At 36.4% G+C, this 24,727-nt stretch overlaps 5 protein-coding genes across 12 annotated transcripts in view; 3 read left to right on the top strand and 2 right to left on the bottom strand.

The window, feature by feature from the left end:
• Positions 1–3,470, bottom strand: LOC131026621 (pectinesterase-like). Its single transcript, XM_057956535.1, has 3 exons — positions 2,821–3,470; positions 1,348–1,672; positions 1–792 (listed from the first exon to the last, which is right to left on the bottom strand). The coding sequence occupies exons 1-3, from the start codon at positions 3,418–3,420 to the stop codon at positions 104–106; spliced, it is 1,614 nt and encodes a 537-aa protein (XP_057812518.1). The 5' UTR covers positions 3,421–3,470; the 3' UTR covers positions 1–103.
• Positions 3,471–5,128: 1,658 nt separating this feature from the next.
• Positions 5,129–7,873, top strand: LOC130984914 (B3 domain-containing protein At5g18090-like). 2 transcript variants are annotated; one of them, XM_057907614.1, is made up of 5 exons: positions 5,129–5,267; positions 5,678–5,759; positions 5,863–6,154; positions 7,213–7,343; positions 7,434–7,873. In XM_057907614.1, exons 1-5 carry the CDS (start codon positions 5,218–5,220, stop codon positions 7,680–7,682), a joined length of 804 nt encoding a protein of 267 aa, XP_057763597.1. In that variant the 5' UTR covers positions 5,129–5,217; the 3' UTR covers positions 7,683–7,873. The 2 variants fall into 2 exon arrangements, with proteins under 2 accessions (XP_057763597.1, XP_057763596.1); XM_057907613.1 differs by having other exon boundaries at positions 7,198–7,343.
• A 683-nt stretch (positions 7,874–8,556) lies between these two features.
• Positions 8,557–11,025, top strand: LOC130984916 (B3 domain-containing protein At3g06220-like). Its single transcript, XM_057907616.1, has 4 exons — positions 8,557–8,764; positions 9,911–10,257; positions 10,330–10,414; positions 10,591–11,025. The coding sequence occupies exons 1-4, from the start codon at positions 8,666–8,668 to the stop codon at positions 10,825–10,827; spliced, it is 768 nt and encodes a 255-aa protein (XP_057763599.1). The 5' UTR covers positions 8,557–8,665; the 3' UTR covers positions 10,828–11,025.
• Positions 11,026–11,102: 77 nt separating this feature from the next.
• On the bottom strand, positions 11,103–14,331 carry LOC131026632 (SUN domain-containing protein 1). The gene is made up of 2 exons (XM_057956548.1): positions 13,078–14,331; positions 11,103–11,578 (listed from the first exon to the last, which is right to left on the bottom strand). Exons 1-2 carry the CDS (start codon positions 14,095–14,097, stop codon positions 11,285–11,287), a joined length of 1,314 nt encoding a protein of 437 aa, XP_057812531.1. The 5' UTR covers positions 14,098–14,331; the 3' UTR covers positions 11,103–11,284.
• Positions 14,332–17,255: 2,924 nt separating this feature from the next.
• LOC131026591 (probable disease resistance RPP8-like protein 4) overlaps positions 17,256–24,727 on the top strand; it is a 44,966-nt gene continuing 37,494 nt past the window's right edge. For 2 of the 7 annotated variants that reach the window (XM_057956493.1, XM_057956492.1), the window contains exons 1-5: positions 17,263–17,498; positions 17,616–20,343; positions 20,429–20,488; positions 20,557–20,670; positions 20,806–21,051. In XM_057956493.1, coding sequence (XP_057812476.1) covers positions 17,704–20,313 — 2,610 coding nt within the window. In that variant the 5' untranslated portion in view covers positions 17,263–17,498; positions 17,616–17,703 and the 3' untranslated portion in view covers positions 20,314–20,343; positions 20,429–20,488; positions 20,557–20,670; positions 20,806–21,051. Of the gene's footprint in view, positions 17,499–17,587; positions 20,344–20,428; positions 20,489–20,556; positions 20,671–20,805; positions 21,222–24,727 lie in introns of those variants that run through there. The other 5 variants (XM_057956494.1, XM_057956490.1, XM_057956488.1 and 2 more) reach the window with 5 other exon arrangements.

Genomic DNA, 24,727 nt, shown 5'->3' with positions numbered 1-24,727 from the left:
TTAAAATTTAAATATAATTCGTGTATTTATAGACAATTAATCCTATATTGAAAGATTCATCATAATTATGTAGCTAGCAAGTAATAAATAAATAAATATATGATCATGGTGAAACCACCAATCCTCCATGGAAAGGTATGTTGGTAGAAGGCAACCATGTCTCTCCCATGGTAAAATTAAAGACTGTAAAATCCAAAGCCTCCGTAGCATTCATAACGGTATAGCCAGGCCACTTCACTCTCATGGCGGTGTCGGCGCGGGGCCCATAATTCCGATACTCACCGTAGTAGAGCGTGTCCAATCCGGCGGTGCCGTTCCATTCTAGCCACCCCACCGGATTTATCAGCTCACCGATGTACGATTCCATGTACACCGTTCGGGAGTATTGCTTCCACGGCCGCCCCAAGTAGCTCTCCGCCGGCGACGGTGCCGCCGCTGCTGTCACCGTGCAATTTTGGATCGAGATCCCGGTGTTTTGGTTCGGGTCGCTCCGACCCTGAGCCGTGAACGCCACCTTCTGGTTCGGGAGCCCCGCCCGCCCGTAGAGATTGCAGCTCTGGAAGACGGCGGCGGCGTTCCCGAAGATGAAGTCGACGGTGCCGGAGATGTCGCACTCGCGGTAGAACTGGCGCATGGAGTGGGCGTAGAGGGTGTCCTGGTACCCCGCTATGCTGCACCGGTAGAAGCTCGAGATGTCCGCGCTGTTCCGCACCGCCACCGCCTGGTGCTTCTCCGGCCCCGCCGTGTTCTCGAACGATATCCCCATCGCCACGAACCGCTCCCCGTACACAACTGACAAATTTTAAAAAGTGACGATTGTGTCAGCGTAGTGATAGAATGGTTAATGTCTATAATAGACAAATCACATTAATAAAAGTGACAATTGAGTCTTAGTGATAAAATGATAAAATGGTTATGGATAATACAAAATTATTGTAAATGTTTGGTAAATAATGGTGGTTGTGAGGCTTAATTATAAAGAATGAATGTCCTAACAAGAAAAGCAGGAACTAGGAATTTAAAAATGGCAGGGCGATATTTCACCGAATGATTTTAATAAAGTTTTAGTAAAGAAAAAGAATTGAATCTTAAAATAATTATTTAAAATTACACAATCATGATTGTGCGAGATAACATATATAGATAAAAAAATTTAAATCATATATATATAGGTAAAAAAAATAAAAAAATGACCGGGCGACGGCCGACGATGCATGGCCTTTAGATCCGTCCCAAGAAAAGCAATATACTCTTTGTGAAAATCAAAAAAGAAAATTATATGTTACACTCTTTCGTGAACGAAAAGATAAATAAATAAATGGATATGTATATATATAATGTACTCACTGAAGGTGGCGGAGTTGAAGGTTGTCCAGCCGTCGACGACGCTCCGGTTTCCGGTGATGACGGTGGCGTTGATGCCGTCTCCGACGAGCATAATGTTCTTCTTGTGTCTGGGGACGACGACGTATTCCTGGTAGTAGCCTTGCTTGGCGTAGATGACGAAGTAGCCGTCTTCCACGGCGGAGTTGTTGGGGGCGGAGGCGACGGCGTCGTTTATCGACGTGAAGTTAGCGCCGCCGTAGGGGCTGACGGTGACGGTGGCGTTTACGTGAATTCCTTGCTCCCATAATTCCTCCACAATTCTTCCTTTCTTACCCAAATGTATCGTCTGCTTCCACAAATTCAGTAAAAAAAATAATTAAATAAATTTCGTAACATAAATAATACTAATAATCAAATCTACAACTGTTTAAATCATTAATTGTTTATTTATAAAATCTACAACTAGCAAACGTGTCATGACTATGAAGTTTTAGATTGGATCTGCTTACAAGTGTTAATTATCGATTGTTGAATTCATACTCCTCTTCAGCACATGTATGGTTACATTATGATAATATTTCGATTTTTTAATGATTTTGTAATAATTGAAGGACTTCTCTATTCAATTTCCAATGTTCAATAAACTGATCCTATTTAATATTAATTTTTCCATATAAAAAAACATATTTAAACTGACTGGCAAATTAAATTGTTTTTTTTTTTGGATAATGGCCTAACTTTTTCGATTTCCTGGCTCCAACTTTAAAATCTGCCTATGAATACCTGAAATTTGTATTCTTTTTTATTTTGCACCAACGAACCTCAAATCGTTGCTGACATGACAACGGAATTAAAAGGGAAATTTGAAGTGCATAAAGCAGATAAGTTTGTTATCAATGTGGAATTTGAAATATGTATTTGTAGGGTTTGTGATGTAAAATTGGTTGTCAGCCTGTCAGTCAGTAACAATTTGAGGGTGAAAATTCGTCGAGTACAAAATTCATGTATTTATAAGTAGATTGTTGGAGTGCAAAACTAGAAAATGAGAAAAGTTCGAATATTTACGTACCAATACTTTTTTTTGACAAAGTAAATTTAATCTTGATTAATTACCTCAAAAAGCTATCCGAGCATTATAGTACACTACTAACACTAGTATTAATTCATTCTCTTTAGATATCTTTTAGAATCAAATAATTTAATCGAATTTCATCAAATAATTTAGCATTATAGTACACTACTAACACTAGTATTCAATGAATTCGATTATTGCAATGGCTCATGCTACCCCTTCTTAGCTTCTAGAGTCTATTTTTCAGTTTGAAACCTCTTTTACTAATTGAATTAAAATTAAAAATAATTAATAGATATATTATGATCAAAATAAAAATAAGTTAGAGATATGAACTTATAATCCGACAATTGAGTCGATTTTATGGTATGGTTCATACCGAATCATACCAGACCCGAACTCGAAAAAAAAAAAAAGTTTACCTCGAAAAGGTCGGAAGTGGGGTAACGTGCCCAATCCAACTCCGCAGCCACGGCCCCGCTAGGCCGTGGCCCTTTGCGGCTGAATGCATGCGTCACCAGTCCCAGCGACACGCTGTACACCGCCGCAGCATCTCCCAGCGGCGCCGCCAGCGCGCTGCCGACCTCCACCAGCCCGTCGTAGCACGTCTGGTGATTGGTGACGACGGCGCTGAGCAAGGTCTGCAGCCGGCAGGCCAGCGCCTCGCTGAGATTGGCGGCGGCGGATTTGAGCTCGACGGCGATGAGCTCCAAGTAGGCGGCGCTCAGCTCCTGGAGCTGCCGGCAGTCGTCGAGCGCGGCGGTCTCGGAATAGCTCATGAGCAGCTCCTGCTTGGCGGCAAAATCGGCGATCGAATCGGATAGTTTTCTCGAGTGTTGGAGGCATTGCTTTACGGAGAATTTGGCGTAGTTGTCGGAATTGGATGCGGAGAGGATGGAGAGGCATAGCTCGCGGTGGGGGGTGGATTTGCAGGCGGCGGCGGGCGGTGGGGGTGCGGCGGCGGAATAGGGCGGAGCTAGAGATAAGGTGAAGAGGAAGAAGATGAGAAGCGGATTCGCCATTTTGATTTTGTAACTATGGAGTTTGGTTGGTTATATTTGTATGTATTATTATCATAAGAGGTTAATTTATATGTGCAACCAGTTTCATATATATATCTATACATATATTATATATATATAAGTTGATCATTGTGAGAATATATTATATTTTTCTATAAAACAAATTAATATATTTACTACTCCTTTCAAAATTTGTGAGTATTAAATTTAATATATTAAAAAAAAAGAGAGAATTGACTCCTTTCAAAATTTAAATTCATGTATTATATTCATACATCAAGATCGATGATGTATCTATATTAAATTTTTGTGGTTAAGAATGATTTTTCGTTCTCATTTTAAAAAAACGTTCTCAATTGAAAAATGTTCAAACGAGAACCATTAATTATTGTGAGAATGGAGAACTATTTGAAGTCACTCGATCGTGAAGAATTACGACAAATGTATATATTGTTGCATCAAATAGGTTCAGATCTCATGAGGAGCAAAATTTTCATTATTTACGAATACATTAAATTTAACGGTGAATACATTAATTTAATAGGAAAGTACATTGAAACATTGCTTTTAAAAAGGTGATGAGCTCCATCTCTCATGGTCTTTACTTTTGTAAAACTTTTAGAGTAATTTACATAACATATAGGCGACACTCCATGCACAATGTACTATGATTTGAGACTATTATTTCATTTGAATTTTCATACTAGCTAGCATGAGTTATGATATGGAAAAGAATATACACAACTTTATGATCATGAATTGATGTTATATTAGAAAACTACTAAACACACGTAAACGGATAAATAAATGCAAAAGTATATTTTCTAATAATCTATAAATCATTAATCCCCGTCCACATATTTATGCGTGAATTTAAAAAGTTAATGCCAATTAAATATGACTTTTTTAAATTGAAACTGACATGACATTTCGAGTGGCAAACAAGATATAGGACACTATATATAATGAACCCTAAAAAAACATTGTGTTTTAATTTTTTTAAATGATTTACTTCACTTATACCCTCATGAAACGACCACGTTTTGATGTACGATATGTACGACGTTTTGTTCACGTCGGATTTCCAAGATGACTTGCCAGTTTCAATTTGGATGTAATTTAAACTCGTGGTAAAATAGCTAGAGTCATAAAGTTTATCTATTTTTTTTAATAATTTTTAAAATTTGTAAAAAAAGTTTAAAATAAATCTAAAAATTCGTGTATAGTGGTTTCACCTTTAGTCATCAAATATAGGCGATTTGGCCATAATGGGTTAAGGTTAGGTCGGCCCGATAATCTGGCTGGGCTAGGCTGATTTCTCTATGGCCCAATCCACTTTCAGGCCGGTTCGAACCGGTTTCAACTCTGGGCTTGGTGGGCTCGACCGGTCTTACTAGCCCGCTGCTTTTTCCGGTTCTAATATATTTTTTGTTAAATTGTAAATATATAGAAAAAGAAGGAGATACACTTGAATTGTATTTACGAATCTTGGGAATATATCTTTTTTGAGTTTGAATCTTGAGAATATATATTTAGTATCACCACAGATATTTTAGCCTTTTTGGGGTAGAAAACACTGGTCATCTATGATGAATAAAAAGAGGAAATATTCTTTCAAAAAAGAGAAAATATTCGTATTTTTAATTTATATTTTTAAATGATTTGAATCTTCCAAGTTGCCTACCGTAAAAAATGATTAATTGCTTATAATTATTCCAAAAAATAAAAGGTAAAAAACCCACATAAAAAAAAAGTCGAAAAGAGGAGTAGAGTCATAAAAAGGTTTTAAGCGAAGTGATGATGAAACGCAAGCGAGGCCGTCCCAGAAAGATTCATTCCAATAATCTGTAACTAATTTCTCTCTCTCTCATGCATGCCAATGTTTATATTTAATTTATATTTATATTAGCGTCTGAATACACCAACTTTGGGTGTAGTTTGGTTTTGCACACGAACTTTGAAATGAGTAAAAGAATATATGAACTTTAATGTTGTAGCAATTTTACCACAAATTCATTTTTCGATGTTCAAATTAAAGCTGACATAGCAAGTCGGAATGTTAACGAGTACTCATCGAACGTTTTAAAAAATTACACCGTATTTTGAGAGAGTTTACAAAAGACTAATCCTGAAAATCGTAGGGTTTCTGTAGATTGAAAATTGCTACAATATTAAAGTTCATTCCATTGATATATAGCTAGTAGTGTATGATTGAAAGCCCACTTTAAATCCAATTGATGTATAATGTTGATGGCAGAGATGAAGAAATAGTGAATGGAAATGATAATTTACCAGAGTTCTTCAAGATTTACATGTCAGCTTTGAGTTCCAAATTGCTGGTTAGTCCCTTTTTTTCTTGGTGTTTGATAATGATGAGCATTTGAATATGGTTTATGATCATTCTATTTAATTTTATTTTTATTTTTATTTTTTTGAATATAGAGAATTCCTCCTGATTTTATTGAGAAATTTGGTGGGAATATTCCCACCACGTGTACCATAGAGAGGCAGCCACGTGGAGTCTCTTGGCAAGTTGAGCTCAATAGGGTGAATGATGGATGGTTTTTCCAAAAGGGTTGGCCTAATTTTGTGGAAGATAATTTGCTAAGAGAGGGTGATTTTCTCACATTTTGCTATCATGGTAAATCCCTATTTTATGTCAAGATATTCTCACCAAATGGCTGTGAAAAAGAAGGAGCTAGCAGCAGCAGGCTTGATGAATCTTCTCCATCTGGTATATATATCATTATGTATTAATAAAAAAAAATACTTTTTTTTAAGAAAAACTCTCGTGCGGGAGTCTGCACGATGCATATTGTCACATACTCCCTCCGTCCCGCGAGTCTTGACACGTTTGGGTTCGGCACGAGAATTAAGGAGTTGTAGATTAGTGTTTTAAGTGTGTAATTAATAAAGTATAAAATTGATAAAGTATGAGAGAGAAGGTAATAAAAGTGATAAAGTAGGAGAGATAATATAATAAAGGTGATAAAGTAGGAGAGAGAATGTAATAATTATTGCCAAAAAAGGAAACGTGTCAAGATTCGTGGGACGGCCCAAAAAGGAAAACGTGTCAAGATTCGTGGGACGGAGGGAGTACTTTTTAGTAGAATATTTATAATTTTTTTTACGAGTTACTGCATCTAAATACACCAACTTTGGGGGAAATCTGGTTTTGCACATATGAACTTTGAAAGAGTAAAAAGAATACACGAACTTTGATGTTGTAGTAATTTTGCCAGATATTCAATTTCTAGACATTCGAACTCTATAAAAATCCTATGATTTTCGTATTGAATTTGTGTCAAAATTACTACTCTAATATTACAGTTCATGTATTTTTTTTAACTCATTTCAAGTTCATGTGCAAAACTAAACTATCCCCGAAGTTTGCGTATTTAGATGCTTTCTAACTCTTGTTTCATTAGAGTGTCCTATCTGTGACCCGATCGGTGGACACTATTTGATTCGTGTCATTTACGAGGGCGTTTACTTTTCACGTGACATGATGCATGATTTAGTGTTTTTTTTTTAATTAAAATCCTTGTTATTATTATTATGATATCTTCATTTCGTCCTTTCAATATGATATGATCATATGAATCAAGTAACATTAGGAATTATTAAGGTTTTACGATGTTCCAAAGTTTCAGTCCATCTTAGTGAGTAAACGATTAGTCTTACTATTTATCATAGGTTATATATACTCATTTTTCTAACAGTATCATCAAATTCATTTAAAGAAACTCGTCTATTTTTTCTTTCTTTTTTTTTCAGTCAAAATATGTGCAGACACTTATGAGACGAAGCGGAAGCATCGGCGGCGAATTTCATCAAGATGGGGAAGTTCAGTGGCATATATCAATGGAAACCCTAGTTTCTCAATTGTGCTAATGAAGACACACATAAAAAGCCGGGCTATGGTAAGATGATGAATATGATTGTATTATATACTATTAATTTAGAGCAAAATGTTTGGTTTAATTACTGATTAATTACATAATATGGTGCAGTGTATACCGACGCCGTTTTGGAGTGCACACATGAAAACGATTATAACATCAAGAAAGGAGGCTACTCTTTGGGTGGAAAATAAAGCATGGAATGTGGGAATTGTGTATTATGATAATAAAGTTCTATTTCAAAAAGGTTGTGCCCAATTTTTCAAAGATAATTCTATCAAAGTTGGGACTTCATGCACTTTTCAACTCATCGATCCGGACCAATTTTCTTTCAGAGTCACGTCTCGTATCGACAATTAGGTCGGGTTTAAGTGGTAAAGATGAGACATTCTAAAATTTCGGATCAGAGATCTTTTGTTTGAGTCTCGCTGAAGTATGATTGTCTTTCCGTTTATTTGGATATGACATGGTTTGTATTGATTTGATTATTGAGAGTTATGTTTTCTAAATCACTCTCTCAATTAATGGATCCTTTTATATATTACTATTGTTTTGTGCAAGTTTTTAGTTTTAGCTAAATAAGCATTGCATATGTATGTATGCTTGAGAATTAAGTTTATTTGCTCACATCTAACTTTGAATGGCTTTGTAGCTTTTATTGCTTATATTTTGTGGTGATATCGTTTTAAATTTCTTTTATATACCGTATTTGTGCACTCGAATTAATATTATTCATTTTACCTTCAAAGTGTAGTAGAATAGAATACTACTATTACCTATATAAATTACAAAGTGTGTAGGATATATATATTATATATAAGTCACCTCAATTAATTAGTACAAGTAATTATAGATTGATGACTACAACAACTATTGAAATTTCTTAGCAACAAATTATTTACAAGGTTATTCTATTCGATTTCCATAATTTCGCAAAAGTTTTATGATATTTCAACTTTATAATTTATAATTAATGTTGAACTAAATAAAAAATGTAAGAAATTAGCTAGAGATAGATGGTTAATGTCTAAGGCCTTGAGTCCTGGGTTCGAATCCGTCGTTGTACAATATACGGTATTTAAATTTATTTATTTACTTAATAATAATAATAATAATAATAATAATAATAATAATAATAATAATAATACCTTCTTTCCAAAAGTAAAACCCTTTGACGAATAAAATTAAAAATATAATCTCCTTTCAAGGCCGGAATATAAGTTACTAAGAATATAATATAAATATTGTTTCAAAAAAAAAAATATAATATAAATACAGTATATGGGAATTGGAAAAGGCGTAGTAATAGTAATATACGCTGAAGTTGTGAGAAAGAGAAGAGAATGGCGAGGAAGCGTGGAAGAGAAGGGCGTTTTGTAAGTACTGTGGAAGGTGCAGAGTTCTTCAAAGTGTATCTGCCTCAATTCAGCTCTCACCAAATTGTAAGTCTCCTTTATTCAAGTTTATGGCAAAAATTGCAAAAGAAAAAACATTACTTTTGTGTTTAGAATCGGTGAATTCTTTGATCAATACTTTATTTGATTTGTATAGAGATTCTTTATCAGCTTTCAAATTGTATATTGCATGTTTATTAAGAAAACCCTTTTGGGAAATTGGTTACGTGATCCTTAAGTTGTGATTTTGACGACTGAGCTGTATACTCTGAACTTTGTACCTCGTTTTTGGGTTGCACCTCTCGTGCGTTTATTTTAATTTGATTTCACTTACAAAAAAAAGAAAACCCTTTTGGGTGTAATTTGTATCCATTCCTAATGAACTCATTCTTTATATACCAAAGTTGTATACTTTCTCCGTCCATGAAATATAGTTGACGACGACACGAGTTTTAATAAATTTGGTTGAGTGGTAGACCCGTAATGGCAATATTAGTAAATAAAGAGTAATATTGAAGGTTATAACTAGGGCTAATTGTTAGTAAAGTACTGGTCTTTTTATTAAATTCTGATTTCGCATACCAATTTCAAAGTTTGACGTGGTAATAATTGAATTATTGATTTAATCTGATTTTGCTACAAATCAGGATTCTAGCCAAATTACATGGCTAGCTGAATAATTGACGTCGTTTCTGCTAACCGATTACCACGTGAGAACGATGATGCCACATTAGTTAATCGGCTAGCCATGTCGACAATAAGTTTGGCAAAATTAGATTAAATTTTGTATGCAAAATCAGAATTTGATGAAAATTCAGTAATTTATAGGCAATTAACCAATACTATAATTAAGTGGGTGGAATAAAGGTTTTACTTTTGTTTTAGTTTTAAAGTGATTAGTTTGGTTGAATGATGTGCCATGTAATGATAATATTGGTAAATAAGGGGTGATATTGATTGTGGGTTACAATTAGTTGTATTTTGTGGAGTATACTTGCTAAAAATGGAATGATGGAATGATGTTGCAATACTACTAATCTACTATGCATTTAAGTTAATTCAATGTAACTTAATTATGTAATTGAATTCAATGTTGCTATACTACTATGCATTTAAGTAGCATGTTATTTTTTCTCTGTTTTATGATCATTTGATGAAGGTGCAAAATATTGCATTACTCTCTCTCTCTCTCAGAGGATACCACCAGATTTCACCAAGAACTTCAGAAGGGCACTGAATGAAAAGGTCATACTAAAAAACAAAGATGGTAAAACATGGTATGTAGAAGTGAAAGAAACCCCAGAGGGAGTTTTCCTCAAGGATGGATGGCCGAGGTTCGTTGATTATCACGGGTTGAAAGTCGGGGAGTTCTTAGTGTTCCGGTACAACGGGTCTTATTCATTCCTTGTACAAATATTTGGTACAAACGGATGCAAGAAGGAAAAGTTTGGCCCCCAAAACATTGCCACACATGTGAAATCTGAAGTAGAATCTGATAATGATGATTCATCAAGTGTTGATAGAAGTAAACTTTTCAAGAGGTTAGCTATTTGGTTCAGTGATATCTCTTCATAAACTGTTTTCCATTTTTAGAGAATTTCAAGAATTTGCAGGTTTGAAGAAGAAGAAGAAGATAACAACAACGAGTTTCCAAAACGCCCGTCTTTTGTTTCACCTCCTAGCCGTCGCAAAATGCTGGTGAGTGTTTACTAGTATTCTGAAGAAGAGTTTTTGAAATGATGTATGATGCATGCTCTTGATTAGAACTATACCTTCATACATTATAAAACTTTGAAATGATATGATGTTGGGGTTATGAGATTCATGTTTCCTTGCTTCGAATGAGGTGATGAAATTAGGTTGGTTGATTGCAGAAAATCCCAGAAGAAGTGATGAATAATGAGAATGTCCATTTGGAGGCAGAGGTGAATCTGCGCAACGCAGAAGGGAAGGAATGGCCGGTAAATATCTATACCATGCTCAACGGCCCAACGTTTCTTGGCAGGGGGTTGTGTGCATTCCAGAGGGACAACAACGTCGGCCCTAAAGATTGCTGCAAATTCATATTTGGGAATCAAACAACAATCGATGTCAAGATTTTACGCCACTGAACGAAATCGCCTCACGCCTTTTGGAGCTTGTAAATCTCTATTGCCTTGTGCAGTTTTGCTCATCTCATCTCATCTCATGTCTGCTGGAGATGATGACTATTTTCTTAGTGTTTGAACCTTAACTGATTTCAGTCTATTAACTATCACATGTATATTGGTAAAAAAAATAGTCTTTTTTTGAGTCAGATGCATTATGCAATAGGTATTCTGCTGGTTTTATGTCTCTATTGAATACAATAACTAAATCACCTCAAAAAAAAATTCAATAACACAGCTTAAGGGTAAGAATATAGATTCATAAACACAATAAATGATACATTGTCACAAGAGAAATTTACACAAAAGTTTAGAAGCTGAAAGAAACTCCTGCACAATACATTGAGGAATACATATAGATAGCATGCCAAATAAAGACAGGGAATTTGTGCTTTGCACTTGAGAATAGTAGACTGCTGCATCAAGATTGTATTTCCAGAGATGGAACGGGGCTCGGTTCACGGCCATGTACCCTCAGCCGGTAGATGCACGTATGAGAAGCACTCCCGTGGTTTGAAGTGAAATCGAGCCTGATAACGTCGACAAGGTTAGAGGCTGCTGACTCCACCTTGAAAGTTTGAGCATTGCTCTTCTCAAGGTCATAGGTGAATTCGGTCAAAAAGAACATCTTCTCAGTAGGAATTTCTGGATCGGTTTGCAGCCATCCAGACACTCTGCAGTGCTTGGGTGCACTCGACCTATCATAAGCCACACTCTGTTCATAGCAGATAAGATCAAAATGTCAGTCGATATAACTTTGCAACCTAGAAGAAACAGATATGATAGATAGATTGATAGTTATGACAAACTATAATACATAAGTTTCATTCCAGTGACAAATAAATAGATGATAATTACATAAGCATGTCTGATAGAAAGATAGTACAATAAGGATTTATAATTGTTTGATACAAGAATACTGGTACCAAAAAAGTGACCTATGAGGTTCAACTTCATAAGATAATGTCATCTCGTGTAATCAAACTAATACCATGTCACTGAATTAGAAAAAATCTTCATGTAATAATAAAAATGATGTTTATAAGTATACACTCCAATTGTGTGGATAAGGGATAATCTGAATGGATCTAATCATTAAGTTGATTATACATGCTTGAACCTCCATATGACATTTAAAGGAGTGAACAATCACAGTATAAATGTATAATTTGTACTTAAACTAACTCATACAGATATTGATATCGAAATCAATATTTCCTTATTCAAGAAAAATTATGGGGGAAAATATTACCTCCAACATCCGGTTGTTGCAATGTTTCAAACATTAGTTGCACATAAATGAATACATTCCAAAGTTGAGTTAAGCCAAAGAGAGGGGTGCGGACCGGGTGTTGTGGAGTTCTTGTATGCCTTAATCTCTAGAATCATGCCATAAATTTAAGCCACTAAAACTTTCACCCCAATTCCCATGATAGTTCGGACAATTTGTACTATGGCTCCTTACCTCCTTAGTTATTGCAATCCCCAAGAGTGTGAGATATTTACAATGTTTCAAACGCTAGCTAAGCATGAATGAATACTTTGAGTTAAGCACAAAAGGAAGAGGGTTGGTGGATTTTGAAGGGGAAACATTTTTTGTGGTTGGGGTTCTTGGAGTGACAGTTAATACCTTTGTTTCCCCACAGTCATGCCAAATAGCCAATAACAATTGCTACAACAGATGATATGTCCCAGATAGTGTTACAAAATCAAGCATAAAAAGTTTGGTGACACATGTATCAAGATAGACATATGTATAACTGTATATATGACTATATGAGCCAAGGAGCTATAGATTTGCCAATATACTAGCACACACGTAGACTATGTTATGAAGCTCTTCATTTCAAGGGCACGTGTTGAAATAATTCCTCGTCTATTCTGTTCAAAATTTATAATGCACAGTTTCATAATGCCTTCAGGTACTTAAGCAAATTCTTTCACTCATCTCCACTCTTAATTCATCTCCACTCTTAATTATAATAAACATGTTTGTCGTAACTATCAATCTATCTATCATATCAGTATTTAGCACTGAGGTAATATTATCTTTATCCAGGGTCATCAACAAATTTAAAGCTGAGGCAATATTCTTTCATCACTAATCATTGACATCAAACATACTAATGATAATGGCATGATATGGTCATACAGATCTAATGCCTAACAAATTAACACACAACAAATTCAAAAACGAGATGAGACAGTTATTACCTTAGCAACATGTTCAAGAGTCACGGCTTCTGGTACAATGGCAGTCCTTAGCCTGATCTCAACAAACCCACTTCCCCCTTTAAGAGCAAAACATTGACCAGGCTCTCCAAAGCTTGGCCTAATCATCCTCTCAGCTTCGGCGCAAACCTTATTTCGCTGCACCAACCAACCCCCACTGCCACCGGCTTTCCCACCCCTAAATGGCTCCGAATGCTTCACTACCCTCGCACCACCTGACACCAGTGCATAGTCCACCATGCCCAGCCCATCGGCCGCATGCTTCTCAATTTCCTTCATCACAACCTCCTTTGCATAATTTCTTATATCATCAACACTAACCTCAGTGATATCACCTTTCCTGGTCTTCTTGAATTCCTCAAAGAACTCGCTGAACTCTTCCTTTGATAGCAAACTCTTAGTTCTGAATCCATCCATAAACTTCTCAAAAGCATCACTCCTCACGTCCAACGCCTTCAACTTCAAATCAACTTCCGCCCCCTTTCTTTCAATTTTTTCGTCGAACTCCTTCCTCACCGAACCAATGCCGTCCTCGACTTGGTGCTCCAGCGCACTCATCTGAACTTGCATCGCCTTCATTGTCTTCGTAACAGATTTCTCCACCTCGGCTAACTTCCCTTCAAAATCCCCAGACATTATCGATAAATCCCCAATATCGCGACCGGAGTTCACCACTGTCCACCGAACCATCTGCACCAAACCCAGCAAAACCACCACCAACGCCAAGTTTTTAGTTAGAATGCTGATCAGAGTCAGCCAGCGCGGCTTCGCCGGCTTTTTGCCCACGCCGGCCTTCTTCGCCTGGAACTGGGAAGGAGTTCTCCTCGCATCCCTCAAAATCGCTGCGGCAGTGTCCCCGGCGGTGAGCCGAGCGTCGGACTCCGTGATTACTGCGGTCGCAGCCGCTAAATCGGAGCCACCGCTCGGAAGATTTTTCTCGACCGCCCGGCGGCGAGTGGTGGGCCCCTGATTAGCGGTGACTGAAACGGTGGAGGCGGACATTTGTGCGATCTCGAATCCGAGAAGAAGTGAATCGGACTTGCGAGTCCAATTTCGGAGAATTGATCGATGAAATTGGAGCAGTGCGTTGAGCAAACCCTAGAGAGAAAGAAGAGGGAAAATGGAAATTGAAAACTTCCTATGCGTGTGTCTGTGTGTGAGAGAGAGAGAGGGAAGGAGGAGACTTCGCTTAAATTTCAAGTAAACTGAGGGAGCGGTTATAAAATTTGAATTATTTATTCCTAATTTTCTTTACCTTAATAATGTGATAATTTATTATCTGAAAAAACTAAAAATAAAAATAATGTGATAGTTCATTACCCAAACAATTCCAAATTTCCAATAGAATTACCTTTTTATCTTCACGGAAAAGAGTCTCGTTTCATTTTTTTCAATCGCATCATATATTTTTTCATGTATTTAATTATAAATTATATTTTTATTATATTGTTTAACTAATAATGTACATTTATTCTACTTTTTTGTACTAACTTTACCCTTATAAATTGTATTTTTTATTCTACTTATAACAGCTTTATTAAAACATGTATCCACCCTAAAACGAGAAACTCTTTTTCGTGGACGGAGACAGTACAACTTTACACATAATGCACTAACCTTTTTTTTCCCCAAATTTTGCACACGACGAACATATTCGATGCTCACAACTCAATCACTAACCTACACCTTGAAATTCCAATTGTGCGAACTTCAAACCCCTAAGTCGACTTGAATGTCGAATCCACAATCTTGAATCACAATCTACGGTCTTAAATCATGATATTACAACCCTATGAGTCCTAAATTGCACAAATTAATGTCTTAAATGATTATAAAAATTTGAGACTTATTTTATAATGAAATGACAACATTTCATTACTATTCCAACTTTATCGTTTAGGAAGACTTTCGTTTAAATCAGGTAGACAGTTTCGACTTTCATCTGACTTTAATTGTGTGAGGTATCCTGATAAACATTGCGTATTTTTTATAAAAGAAAATGATATTTTGTATAAAAATAAATGATACTCCCTCCGTCCCAATAATCTTGTCCCACTTTCCTTTTTGGGTTGTCCCAATAATCTTGTCTCATTTCCTTTTTAGGTAAATTGTAAAAGTTAATTAATTTATAATTAACATGATTCTAATTAATCCCCCTCTAAATCACAATTCACAAATCACGACTCTCTCTCTCTCTACAACCTCCCCCTTCCCCTCTCGAAATCCACTCCACCATTTATCCTCTGTAACTCCGCCGGCGACACCGCTTCCTTCCCCTCTGTTCCGCCGGCGCCGCCTCCCCCCTTCTCCCTCTGTACAGGCGCCACCTCCCCCTTCCCCCTCTGTAACTCCACAGGCGCCGCCCCTTCCTCCCTCTTTGTAAATCCACCGGCACCACCTCTCCCTTGCCCATCTGTTCTGCCGGCACCGCCTCTTCAGAAATTAGGGCTCGTCGAAAATTAGGGATCCGCCACCTTCCCAGCTCCATCTCCTCTGCCCTCTGTGTTCCGGCGCCTTTGAGCTCCTCCCCCCTTCCCCCTTTGTTCCGCCTCTCATCTGTTTTTTTTTTCCCAGAAATTAGGGCTCACTGTAAATTAGGGATCTTATTAAGGGAATAAGAACACATGATGTTTCAAAACGAAAGCTTTGTAAAAATAGAAATCTTATTAAGGTTGTTGCCGACGCCGGAATTAGAGAGAAAGAAAGTGATTCGGAGGGAAGGTGAGCAACATCGTCTGTTTAAGTGTGTTGTTTTGAGCGTGAGGATGAGAGAGAGGGAGGGGGTTGCTGCCGAAGGGTAAAGAAATCGGCGTCGCCGGCGGTGCGGCGTCTGCATAGTGTATGTTGAGGGAGAGAGTGCCGAGGGAGAGATACGTTGGGGGAGGGGAAGGGTTTCAGCGGCTGTGTGGAGAGAGAAACAAAGATAATTAAGTTTTACTTACTTTTTCTTGAACATGTGGGGCCTTCTATTTTACAACACTAATTCCACACTCCTTAATCTCCGTGCCCAAAAGAAAGGGGACAACATTATTGGGACGGAGGGAGTACTTTTTATGCATGCAAATGATACTTTTAATGTATGCAAATGACACTTTTAATAATACAAAATTATATTTTTCTTAAATGCAAATGATATTTTTTTTATAAAAGATAATGATACATTACAAATGATAATTTTAATATACAAAATGATACTTTTAATAACAAAAATGATACTTTCTCCCATTGACTAGGGCAAAAACGGTGAAAAAAAGAAGGGGATGGGGAGGGTCGGGCCCAACGCGATGAAGTTTAATCTACCCACATAATTATGACTGACAGAAAAATTTACCAAGATTAAGTATAAAGCTCCAAAAAAGCATATATATGCAATACATATATATTTTCAAAATTTCACATTTCGTTATTACTTAATAAAATAAAAGTAATAGATTTAAATATCATTATATTTATTAATAAAATATTAAATTTGCAACACATACAATATTTCCCGTGCATCGCATAGGAAGTGTACTAGTAATAATAATAATACTCCCTCCGTCCCGTCATAAGTGAAGCGTTTCTTTTCGACACGAGATTTAATGAGTCAGTGTCATAAGTGAAGCGTTTCTTTTCGGCACGAGATTTAATGAGAACAGATAACCATTTTTAGCCATTCGATTATCAAGATTTATGGTGGATGCATCATCTTGTTGGATGAATGCAGATCTTGGGTCTGAATCCTGAAGGGAGCAATTTTCCTTGTTTTCCAGAATTCTTATTTCTTACCATTACTTTTCGTGTTTGTAAAATTAATGGGCTCTTAAATATTCTATTCCCTCCATCCCGCTATTAATGACCTATTTCTTTTGGCCACGAGTATTTAGGATAATAAAATTATAGTGTAAAAATGTGTGAGGCCACATTATTTATAGTGTAAATTATTACAAAAAATAGAAATAAGCCATTATTATTGGGACACCAAAAAAAAAAACAGACCAACAATAATGGGACGGAGCGAGTATTTTATAACGTCGTAATAAGGGGGGCCATCTTATCTTAATTATCAGTACTGCTATAGGAAAAAATCCAACCGTAACACGTTTTGATCTACTTTCCACGCTGAGGTCCAAAAAATATTTATTGGAGTGGGGAACTCACACTGTTCATTTAATTGGGTTGTTGAAAAACATTAATGCAAGGTTGATTTTGAAGCAGCTCTCATAATTTTCAACAGCTTGATTGCTCAATCTTCATAATTTCTTGCTACTATTCTTCCACACAATTGCCTTCAAAATCATCAATAGATCGATATTTTAGCATTACATTATACACATCTTTTCAAATCATTTACTAAAGTTCTTGAATGTGGAATTGAAAGTTTCTGAAATTGTATCAAATCCAGCTGCCGCCGCCGTCGAGAGGTAAGCAGAGAACTGATATCTATCATTTGTTTCGTCTGCGTTTGCTTATTATAATTCCTTCTTCTTCTTCTTCTTCGTTTCATTCTTAGGCGACTGAATTTTGGAGGAAAATTGCAGTTTAGTTTAAGCTTCATTTTGGAGGAAAATTGCAGACCTAAGCAATTTCATTTCAACAATATATCGTATCTCAGCTGATAATTTGGGTATGGCGGCTTTTGGTGCGGCGGCTTCTCTCAAGAATACGATTCTGCGTATTCTACAATCGTCTCGCATTTCTCTCGTTTCCCACTCTCCACAAATCTTACAGCCTGCCTCCGACGGGATGGATCGATTGCAGAAAGTTCTGCGAAAATTGGACGAGACCAGCTGCAGCAAGATCAGGACGGAGGTGAATGCTTTGGATGAACTCATCAAAGAGGCAGTTTGGGAATTCGAAGATTTACTCGAATCCCATGTCTTACCTGAGATTCTTCCACAACTCCAAAGCGAGAGAAGCAACTTGTCATTCTCTGTAGATTTGCAGAGTCTGCAACACCATGTTGATTGTTTCGTCGAGATGGTGAAGATGATGGAGGAGGAGTACATCATTGAAATGGAGAATATGGCTGAAGAAGAAGGCGAGCCTATTTCCTCAAGAATCGATTTTGGTGGAATCAAGTCAAATATGGTTGGAAGATCTTATGCATTTCAAGACGCTAGAGATAATCTTCTTGAAGATAAACACTATTCGATTATTGGGATGGCGGGCGTTGGAAAGACAACTCTTGCTAAACATATTTTTGAAGATCCATCAATTCGGAGCCATTTTGAGTTTCGAGCATGGGTCAAAGTGGGCAGAAAATGCGAGCCCAATGAACTATTACGCTGTGTTCTAGCTCAAGTGGATCCTAACGCTTACCGAATGCTTGCCCAAGGAGATGATGACGATGAGGAAGTAGTTGAACTATTGAAAGAAAAATTGCAGGATAAGAAATGCCTCATCGTGTTGGATGATGTTTGGGAGGAACAAGCAGTAGATCGCTTGATAAATTGCTTGCTAGAAAAGAATACTCTTGGAGGGATTCAGTTCTTACTTACAAGTAGACAACGTATAACATACAAGCAGCATGGGGGCATGAGATTGAGATTGTTGAATGAAGAAGATAGTAAGAATCTACTTGGTGAGAAGGTGTTTGGTGTGAAGGTGTTTAGTGAAGACGGTTTCCCTCCTCAACTTGAGAAACTGGGAGAGAAGATTGCATTGAAATGTGAAGGTCTTCCTCTTATCATAGTCACAGTTGCAGAGCTCCTATCAAAAGCCGACAAGACCCCAGAATACTGGACTGAGGTAGCCTACAAACAACACAACTCACTTTTCAAGGATGCATATAATCAAATATCAGAGGTACTTTTCCCAAGTTATGACTACTTACCCCAACATTTAAAAATGTTCTTCCTCTATATGGGAGCTTTCCCTCCATATATCAATCATACTCCATCCGGTATCAATTATCTGTTGAGTGCTGAGGGCTTTCTTGAACTGAATGTTGAAAAGGGTTTTGAAGGTTTCTGGGAAAAGCTTTCTAAGTCGTATCATCTTGTTCTCGACACAGAAAATTCTTGGTATTTGGATAGGCAGTATCGCGTGCATTCTTGTTGGCAGCACTTATGTAAGGTAGAAGCTAGTAGGATCAAGTTTCTACATGTCTTACGAGGTTGTGATGATGTAATAAAAGACCAACGTCGCTTGTGTGCCCATTACAATAGTTTATTTGGCTTCAAACAAGTGTATGATTCGATAAAAAGTGATTGTGCATCCACTGTCCGTTCTCTCCTTTGTGTTGGTCCTTATCACCCATATCCAATCCCAATACTTGCCATGGGTTTCAAGTTGCTCAGGGTACTATATGCTCTTGGAGTTCGATTTTACCATATCCCAATTGAAATTTTGAAACTTGTTTGTCTGCGGTACCTTTCCCTAAAATGCAACGGGGAGCTCCCTCCTTCCATATCCAACCTTTTTCACCTTCAATTCTTGATTATCCATCCACATATGTTCATTAAAAAGCGTGGAGTTCAGTCTTATATGCCTGTGCAAATTTGGGACATGCAAGAACTAGAGCGTATTAGTGTTTGGAGAAGGGACCTACCAACCCCTAATACTGATGATGGTACCTTGAACAAACTCACCTCACTTATTGGTGTGAGTGCAAAGAGTTGTACAATGGAAGTTCTCAAAAGAATTCCTAATTTAAAGGAATTAGGAATTCAAGTGGAGTTGAAGCCTTATGATGATGATGATGATGATGAAAGAAACCCATCGAGTTGCTTGGGTTATATCTCACAACTCCAGAATTTGGAGACACTTAAATATCGGGTTTATAATCCTGAGATAAAGTATGAGTGTAATACGATTCCTCTTTCAATGTTTCCATCAAGTCTCAAGGTGTTATATTTGTCTGGGTTAGGGGGGTATCCTTGGAATTATATGAATGACATTGGTTCGCTGTTGCCAAATCTCGAGATTCTCATTTTATATTGCTATGCATTTCAAGGCCCAGAGTGGGACATAACACCGGGGAATTTTTTGAAACTTATTGAACTTCAAATTGAAGACACCGATTTGGTGCGATGGAGACCTCAACGTGGAAGCTTCCCGGAGCTTCGTAGACTAAGCATGCAGCATTGCTACAAATTACAACAGCTCGATTGGCCGTATGATCACTCTTGGATAGAGATCATTGATTTACTCGAGTGCAATCCTTTAGCTGTAGCTTGTGCCACGGAATTAAAAAACAAGTTTTCCTTTAAACTTAATGTTAGATGTTCTTTTTGAGGTCAAGTGGCTCTGCGACTTGCCAAACAGGTTAGTGTTACTACTTTGCAATATTACGTCTTAATGTTTCTGTTATAGTCACAATGTTTGAGATTGTCCATCTATCGATTTTCAGGCAAATGAAAGAGACGATCGAGAGTTGCTTCCCCTGCCGCAGGTGAGTTTCTGCTGTCTGCGTTGGATTTTTTCATTTAAGAATTACTGCTTCTTGTCTATTAAAATCGGCTCATCTGCTGCTTCCTGTAGATTACTAGTAACTTGTTTAACAAACGTCGAGGCCTTTGTATTACGAGCTGCTGTTTTTGAAGATCTCTTCGCAAGATTCTTAAGGAGTTCACTTGTTCAAGGCGCCATAAGGTAACTTCTTTATAATGCATAACCTATAAATGAATCGATTAACTTGAAAGTATTGGGCTCGTTAGCTTGCAAACACGTTCGTGCATAGCATTGTGAGCATCATATATTGCACTCGTTGCCTTCTTTGCATTGTAGGTATGAATCGCCTTATTGGCGAGGAATTGCAGCTAGACGGATCCAACTCGCGTGGAGATGCAGAAAGAAGCAAACGAATCGAGCTGAGTCAAGTCGAGTAGATTCCTCAAACTCACCGTCATCTCGGACTAGAAGCAGACGCAGATAGACTTGTTGGAGTAACGGATTCTAGCCAACTGAAAGGATCTTCGATGCACGATCTCCTTCCTCGTTCGATAGCGTGTTCGTGCTCGTACGTAAGATGAGGTTCCTCTCTTCCACTCTGCCGAAGCCATTGTGTTTGTGTAGATGTTGCTAACTCATATGAAGTGCTCTTGATTTTAGATCGAGTTATAGAATTAATCAAGATTTGATGTTAATTTTATTAGTAACCGTAGGGGTTGTTGGTTTAGCTATGAAGTAAACTTTTTTTTTTTTTGATAAATTACAACATTAAATAAAGAAATTTAAAGACCGCGTCACTTGAGACTCGAACTCAAGACTAATTGGGCTTCTCTATATAATAAATAAATTTCCAGCCCAATACAAAATATATGCCCAGCTCCATCATTTATCTTTTAAATTATGCCTAACTATAATCCATTTTTATTCCTTGAATTGATAACAAAGAAGCAATTAAAACACCAATTTACTCAAATTAAGCTCAACAATTCAACATCAAAAACCAAATTTTGAGTTGGGCTGAATTCCCCATGACATAATTTTCTTCTATTCCGACTTGGGCCCAATATGTATATAATACACAAAAAATAACCTTAAAATAAAATATGTACGTAATAGGAGTAAAACTAACAGAAAATGTTATATGTGATGCTGAGGCAATTAAGAAAAGGGTAATTTTAAACACAGCCTCCATTTTACTCTTTATAGCCTCTAATTTAAAAAATTATTTAAAATAATTATAAATGTACATATCTACCCTTATAGCTCTCAAAATAAATTCCTAATAATAAATTATATACATGGCCCCCAAATTGTAGAGTTTACGCTGAGTTTAGAAGGCCTAGGGATTTCGACGGGAGCCATAGCGTATGAACAAATTTTGCAATGCATTGTTCTGATTAATTGATTCTGCAAAGATGATTATTCTGGCAATCAACTAAATTTCAGAATTTGTTTCATGAGAATATATGCATACAAAAATTTGGAGTTATGGTGATTAAGTTATTATTTGATGAGATTTATAGATATCTGCACAGTTAAAGTGTATGACAAGAATAGCAAGTGATAAATCAGTGAAAAAGGAAATGTACGAAAGGGATTTGCCGATTGCTAATTAGTTGCAAACATAGAAATTAGAAGAAGATCGAATACGAATGGGTGCTATGGAGTGATGGATGTATTTTTGTTTTTGTTTCTGTTTTTATTTTTGTTTTTCGTTTGTTTTTGTAGAAGAGGATTTCCCTCAGAAGAAAAAAAGTAGAAAATTATTAAAGACTACGAAATATTGGATATTTACTTTGTTAATTAATATTACTCCAAAATTGAAGTAGTTAGTTAGTTGATAATTAATTTAAGAGTTAAAGGGCAAAATAGTAAAAAATATTATTATTTTATTATTTTTTAAATTAGAAGGATATAGTGAGTAAAATGGGGGTTATGTATAAAATTACCCTTAAGAAAATAAGTGTGTGCATTTTCCACATCAAATAAATATCTTAAGTTTGTGAAATGCTATTGTGTTTTAATTGCTAGTAAATTTGCATCAGTAAGTGAAACATGTAACATTCTTCATTGTTTCAGCTCATTTAGGCTTTAGCTCTTGCCATCACTTAATTACAATCACTTAATTTTGAATATATCTATAAAACAAAACTATTAGACGCCGTGTTATCCCATAATTTCAATTGTTGTATTATCATGTTGTCGGAGTTAGAGGGTTTTTTAGGACAATAACTTAGGTTGATTTGGAAATTAGGATAATAACTTTCGAACTTTCGAATCAAAATACTATAAAAAAATATTTATTAATTACATTGCCTTTCCAAACTCATATTTAATGTTAATCGATAGCGTGTTCGTGCTCGTAAAAATGAGGTTCCTCTCTTCCACTCTGCAGAAGCCATTCTGTAGATGTTGCTAACTCATATCAAGTGCTCTTGATTTTAGATCGAGTTGTAGAAATCAAGATTTGATGTTAATTTCATTGGACAACAAATATTGTTTCTTTAACTAGTGGTATTATATGTGTTCTATTTTAAGGCACAGGTTGTTCCCTCAACGATGAGAGTTTGCATTATTTTTATCAAGCAGTTTGATCGATTTTGAATTATTTAGATTATCACAAGGATTTGCATGGGTCTGCCTTGCATTATCACGTTTTAATGATCCTATTATAATCACAGTGTTTGAGATTGTCCATCTACCGATTTTCAGGCAAACGAGAGAGCCGATCAAAGGGATCAGATGTTGTGTTATCCCGTAATTTCGTTTGTTGTATTACACTACAAAAAAACGCGTTTTTACCGTCGAAAACTACCGGCGGCTATTTTGCCGTCGGTAGCTAACGGCGGCACGGCGGCGGCAGTCCAGGCGACCCGAACTTTCGAATTTACCGGCCATCTACCGACGGCGAATTCCCCGCCGTTAGCTAGCGGCGGCGACGCCGCCGTTAATATTAAAATACGCATTAAATAATTTATTTTATAGAATTAACGGCGGGAAAGTTGCCGCCGCTAGCTAGCGGCGGCATTTGCCGTCGGTAACCGTTTAAATATAGGGCAGCGGGTTCCTTCTTTTTTCAGTTTCTGCGCCGCACACACACACGAAAATCCACCCCCCCTCCCCTGCCTGCTGCTGCTGCTTCGCCGCCGCCGCCGACCGCCGCCGCCCTAGCAGGTATCTCTCTCTCTCTCTCTCTCTCTCTCTCTCTCTCTAGATCTATATATATATATATATATATATATATATATATATATATATATATATATCTCATTAATTTTAATTATATATATATAATTATATAATTTTCACTTATATTATTTATTGTAGTTCGACGACCTCGTTTCACCGCCTTCTTCACGACACCCACCGGAAACCACCACCGTACGCTCTCTTATTTATTTATTTATTTAATTATGAATTTATTTATGTATTTAATTATATATTAATTAAATAGATTTATTTGTTATATATAGTTAATTAATTTATAATTGATTTTGTTTATAACTAAATTATATGAAGCATGATTAATTTTAAATTATATTAATCTATTTAATATATGTTGTTAGTTTAATTTTAAATTATGAAGCATGATTAATTTTAAATTATGAAGCATGATTAATTTTAAATTATATTAATTTTAATCAATTAGTTTAAGAATTGTTTGTTAGAATAATTTATATATGTTGGATAATTTTGTTAAATTAAATGTTATGTGCTATGTGTTTATGAAATGTTATATTATTATATATATATATATTGTGGGATAGATTTAATCAATTTCTTAAGGATCTTCTCCCTTTGGGATAGAAATTGATTATTTCTTAAGGATCTTCTCCCTACAAATGATTGTTTTTAATTTAATTACCATGATTTTTATTGCTTTTATTTGTATTGTATTATTGCTTCGACATTGGGGGGCCGGGTAGACCTAGTATAGGCTTAGTAAATTAGGACCACTATGGTCACTATAGTTGCTGGTAGAGTCGAGCACTTGGTAGTTAGGATAGTGGGGTTATGCTGTCGAAATTTTGTTAGATTTCAAGTAATTTATTATATTTTATTTGTTTTTTTCAATTAGAATTTGCAAGAATGAGTGATAATCGTACGTGGATGTACGCGAGATACAATGATCGTACCGCATTTGAAACGGGGCTTGAGTTTTTCCTTGAGTGGGCGTTCAATCAAACGGCGTACACAGATGGACAAGGTAACATTAGGTGCCCGTGTAAGAAGTGCAAGAATCAAGCGTATTTAGATG

This window comes from Salvia miltiorrhiza, chromosome 5 (genome assembly GCF_028751815.1).
Source record: "Salvia miltiorrhiza cultivar Shanhuang (shh) chromosome 5, IMPLAD_Smil_shh, whole genome shotgun sequence".
Classification (NCBI taxonomy): domain Eukaryota; kingdom Viridiplantae; phylum Streptophyta; class Magnoliopsida; order Lamiales; family Lamiaceae; genus Salvia; species Salvia miltiorrhiza.
This window is presented reverse-complemented; position numbering and strand designations above follow the sequence as displayed.

Coding starts and splice junctions, on each gene's coding strand:
- LOC131026621 (XM_057956535.1), bottom strand. CDS start 3,420: ATGGCGAATCCGCTTCTCATCTTCTTCCTCTTCACCTTATCTCTAGCT. Junction 1,673..2,820: donor CCACTTCCGACCTTTTCGAG/GTAAACTTTTTT, acceptor TTGTGGAAGCAG/ACGATACATTTGGGTAAGAA. Junction 793..1,347: donor CTTCAACTCCGCCACCTTCA/GTGAGTACATTA, acceptor AAAATTTGTCAG/TTGTGTACGGGGAGCGGTTC.
- LOC130984914 (XM_057907613.1), top strand. CDS start 5,218: ATGATGAAACGCAAGCGAGGCCGTCCCAGAAAGATTCATTCCAATAAT. Junction 6,155..7,197: donor TGATGAATCTTCTCCATCTG/GTATATATATCA, acceptor TTTTTTTTTCAG/TCAAAATATGTGCAGACACT. Junction 7,344..7,433: donor ACATAAAAAGCCGGGCTATG/GTAAGATGATGA, acceptor AATATGGTGCAG/TGTATACCGACGCCGTTTTG.
- LOC130984916 (XM_057907616.1), top strand. CDS start 8,666: ATGGCGAGGAAGCGTGGAAGAGAAGGGCGTTTTGTAAGTACTGTGGAA. Junction 10,258..10,329: donor AGAAGTAAACTTTTCAAGAG/GTTAGCTATTTG, acceptor AAGAATTTGCAG/GTTTGAAGAAGAAGAAGAAG. Junction 10,415..10,590: donor CTAGCCGTCGCAAAATGCTG/GTGAGTGTTTAC, acceptor GGTTGATTGCAG/AAAATCCCAGAAGAAGTGAT.
- LOC131026632 (XM_057956548.1), bottom strand. CDS start 14,097: ATGTCCGCCTCCACCGTTTCAGTCACCGCTAATCAGGGGCCCACCACT. Junction 11,579..13,077: donor CTCTTGAACATGTTGCTAAG/GTAATAACTGTC, acceptor TGCTATGAACAG/AGTGTGGCTTATGATAGGTC.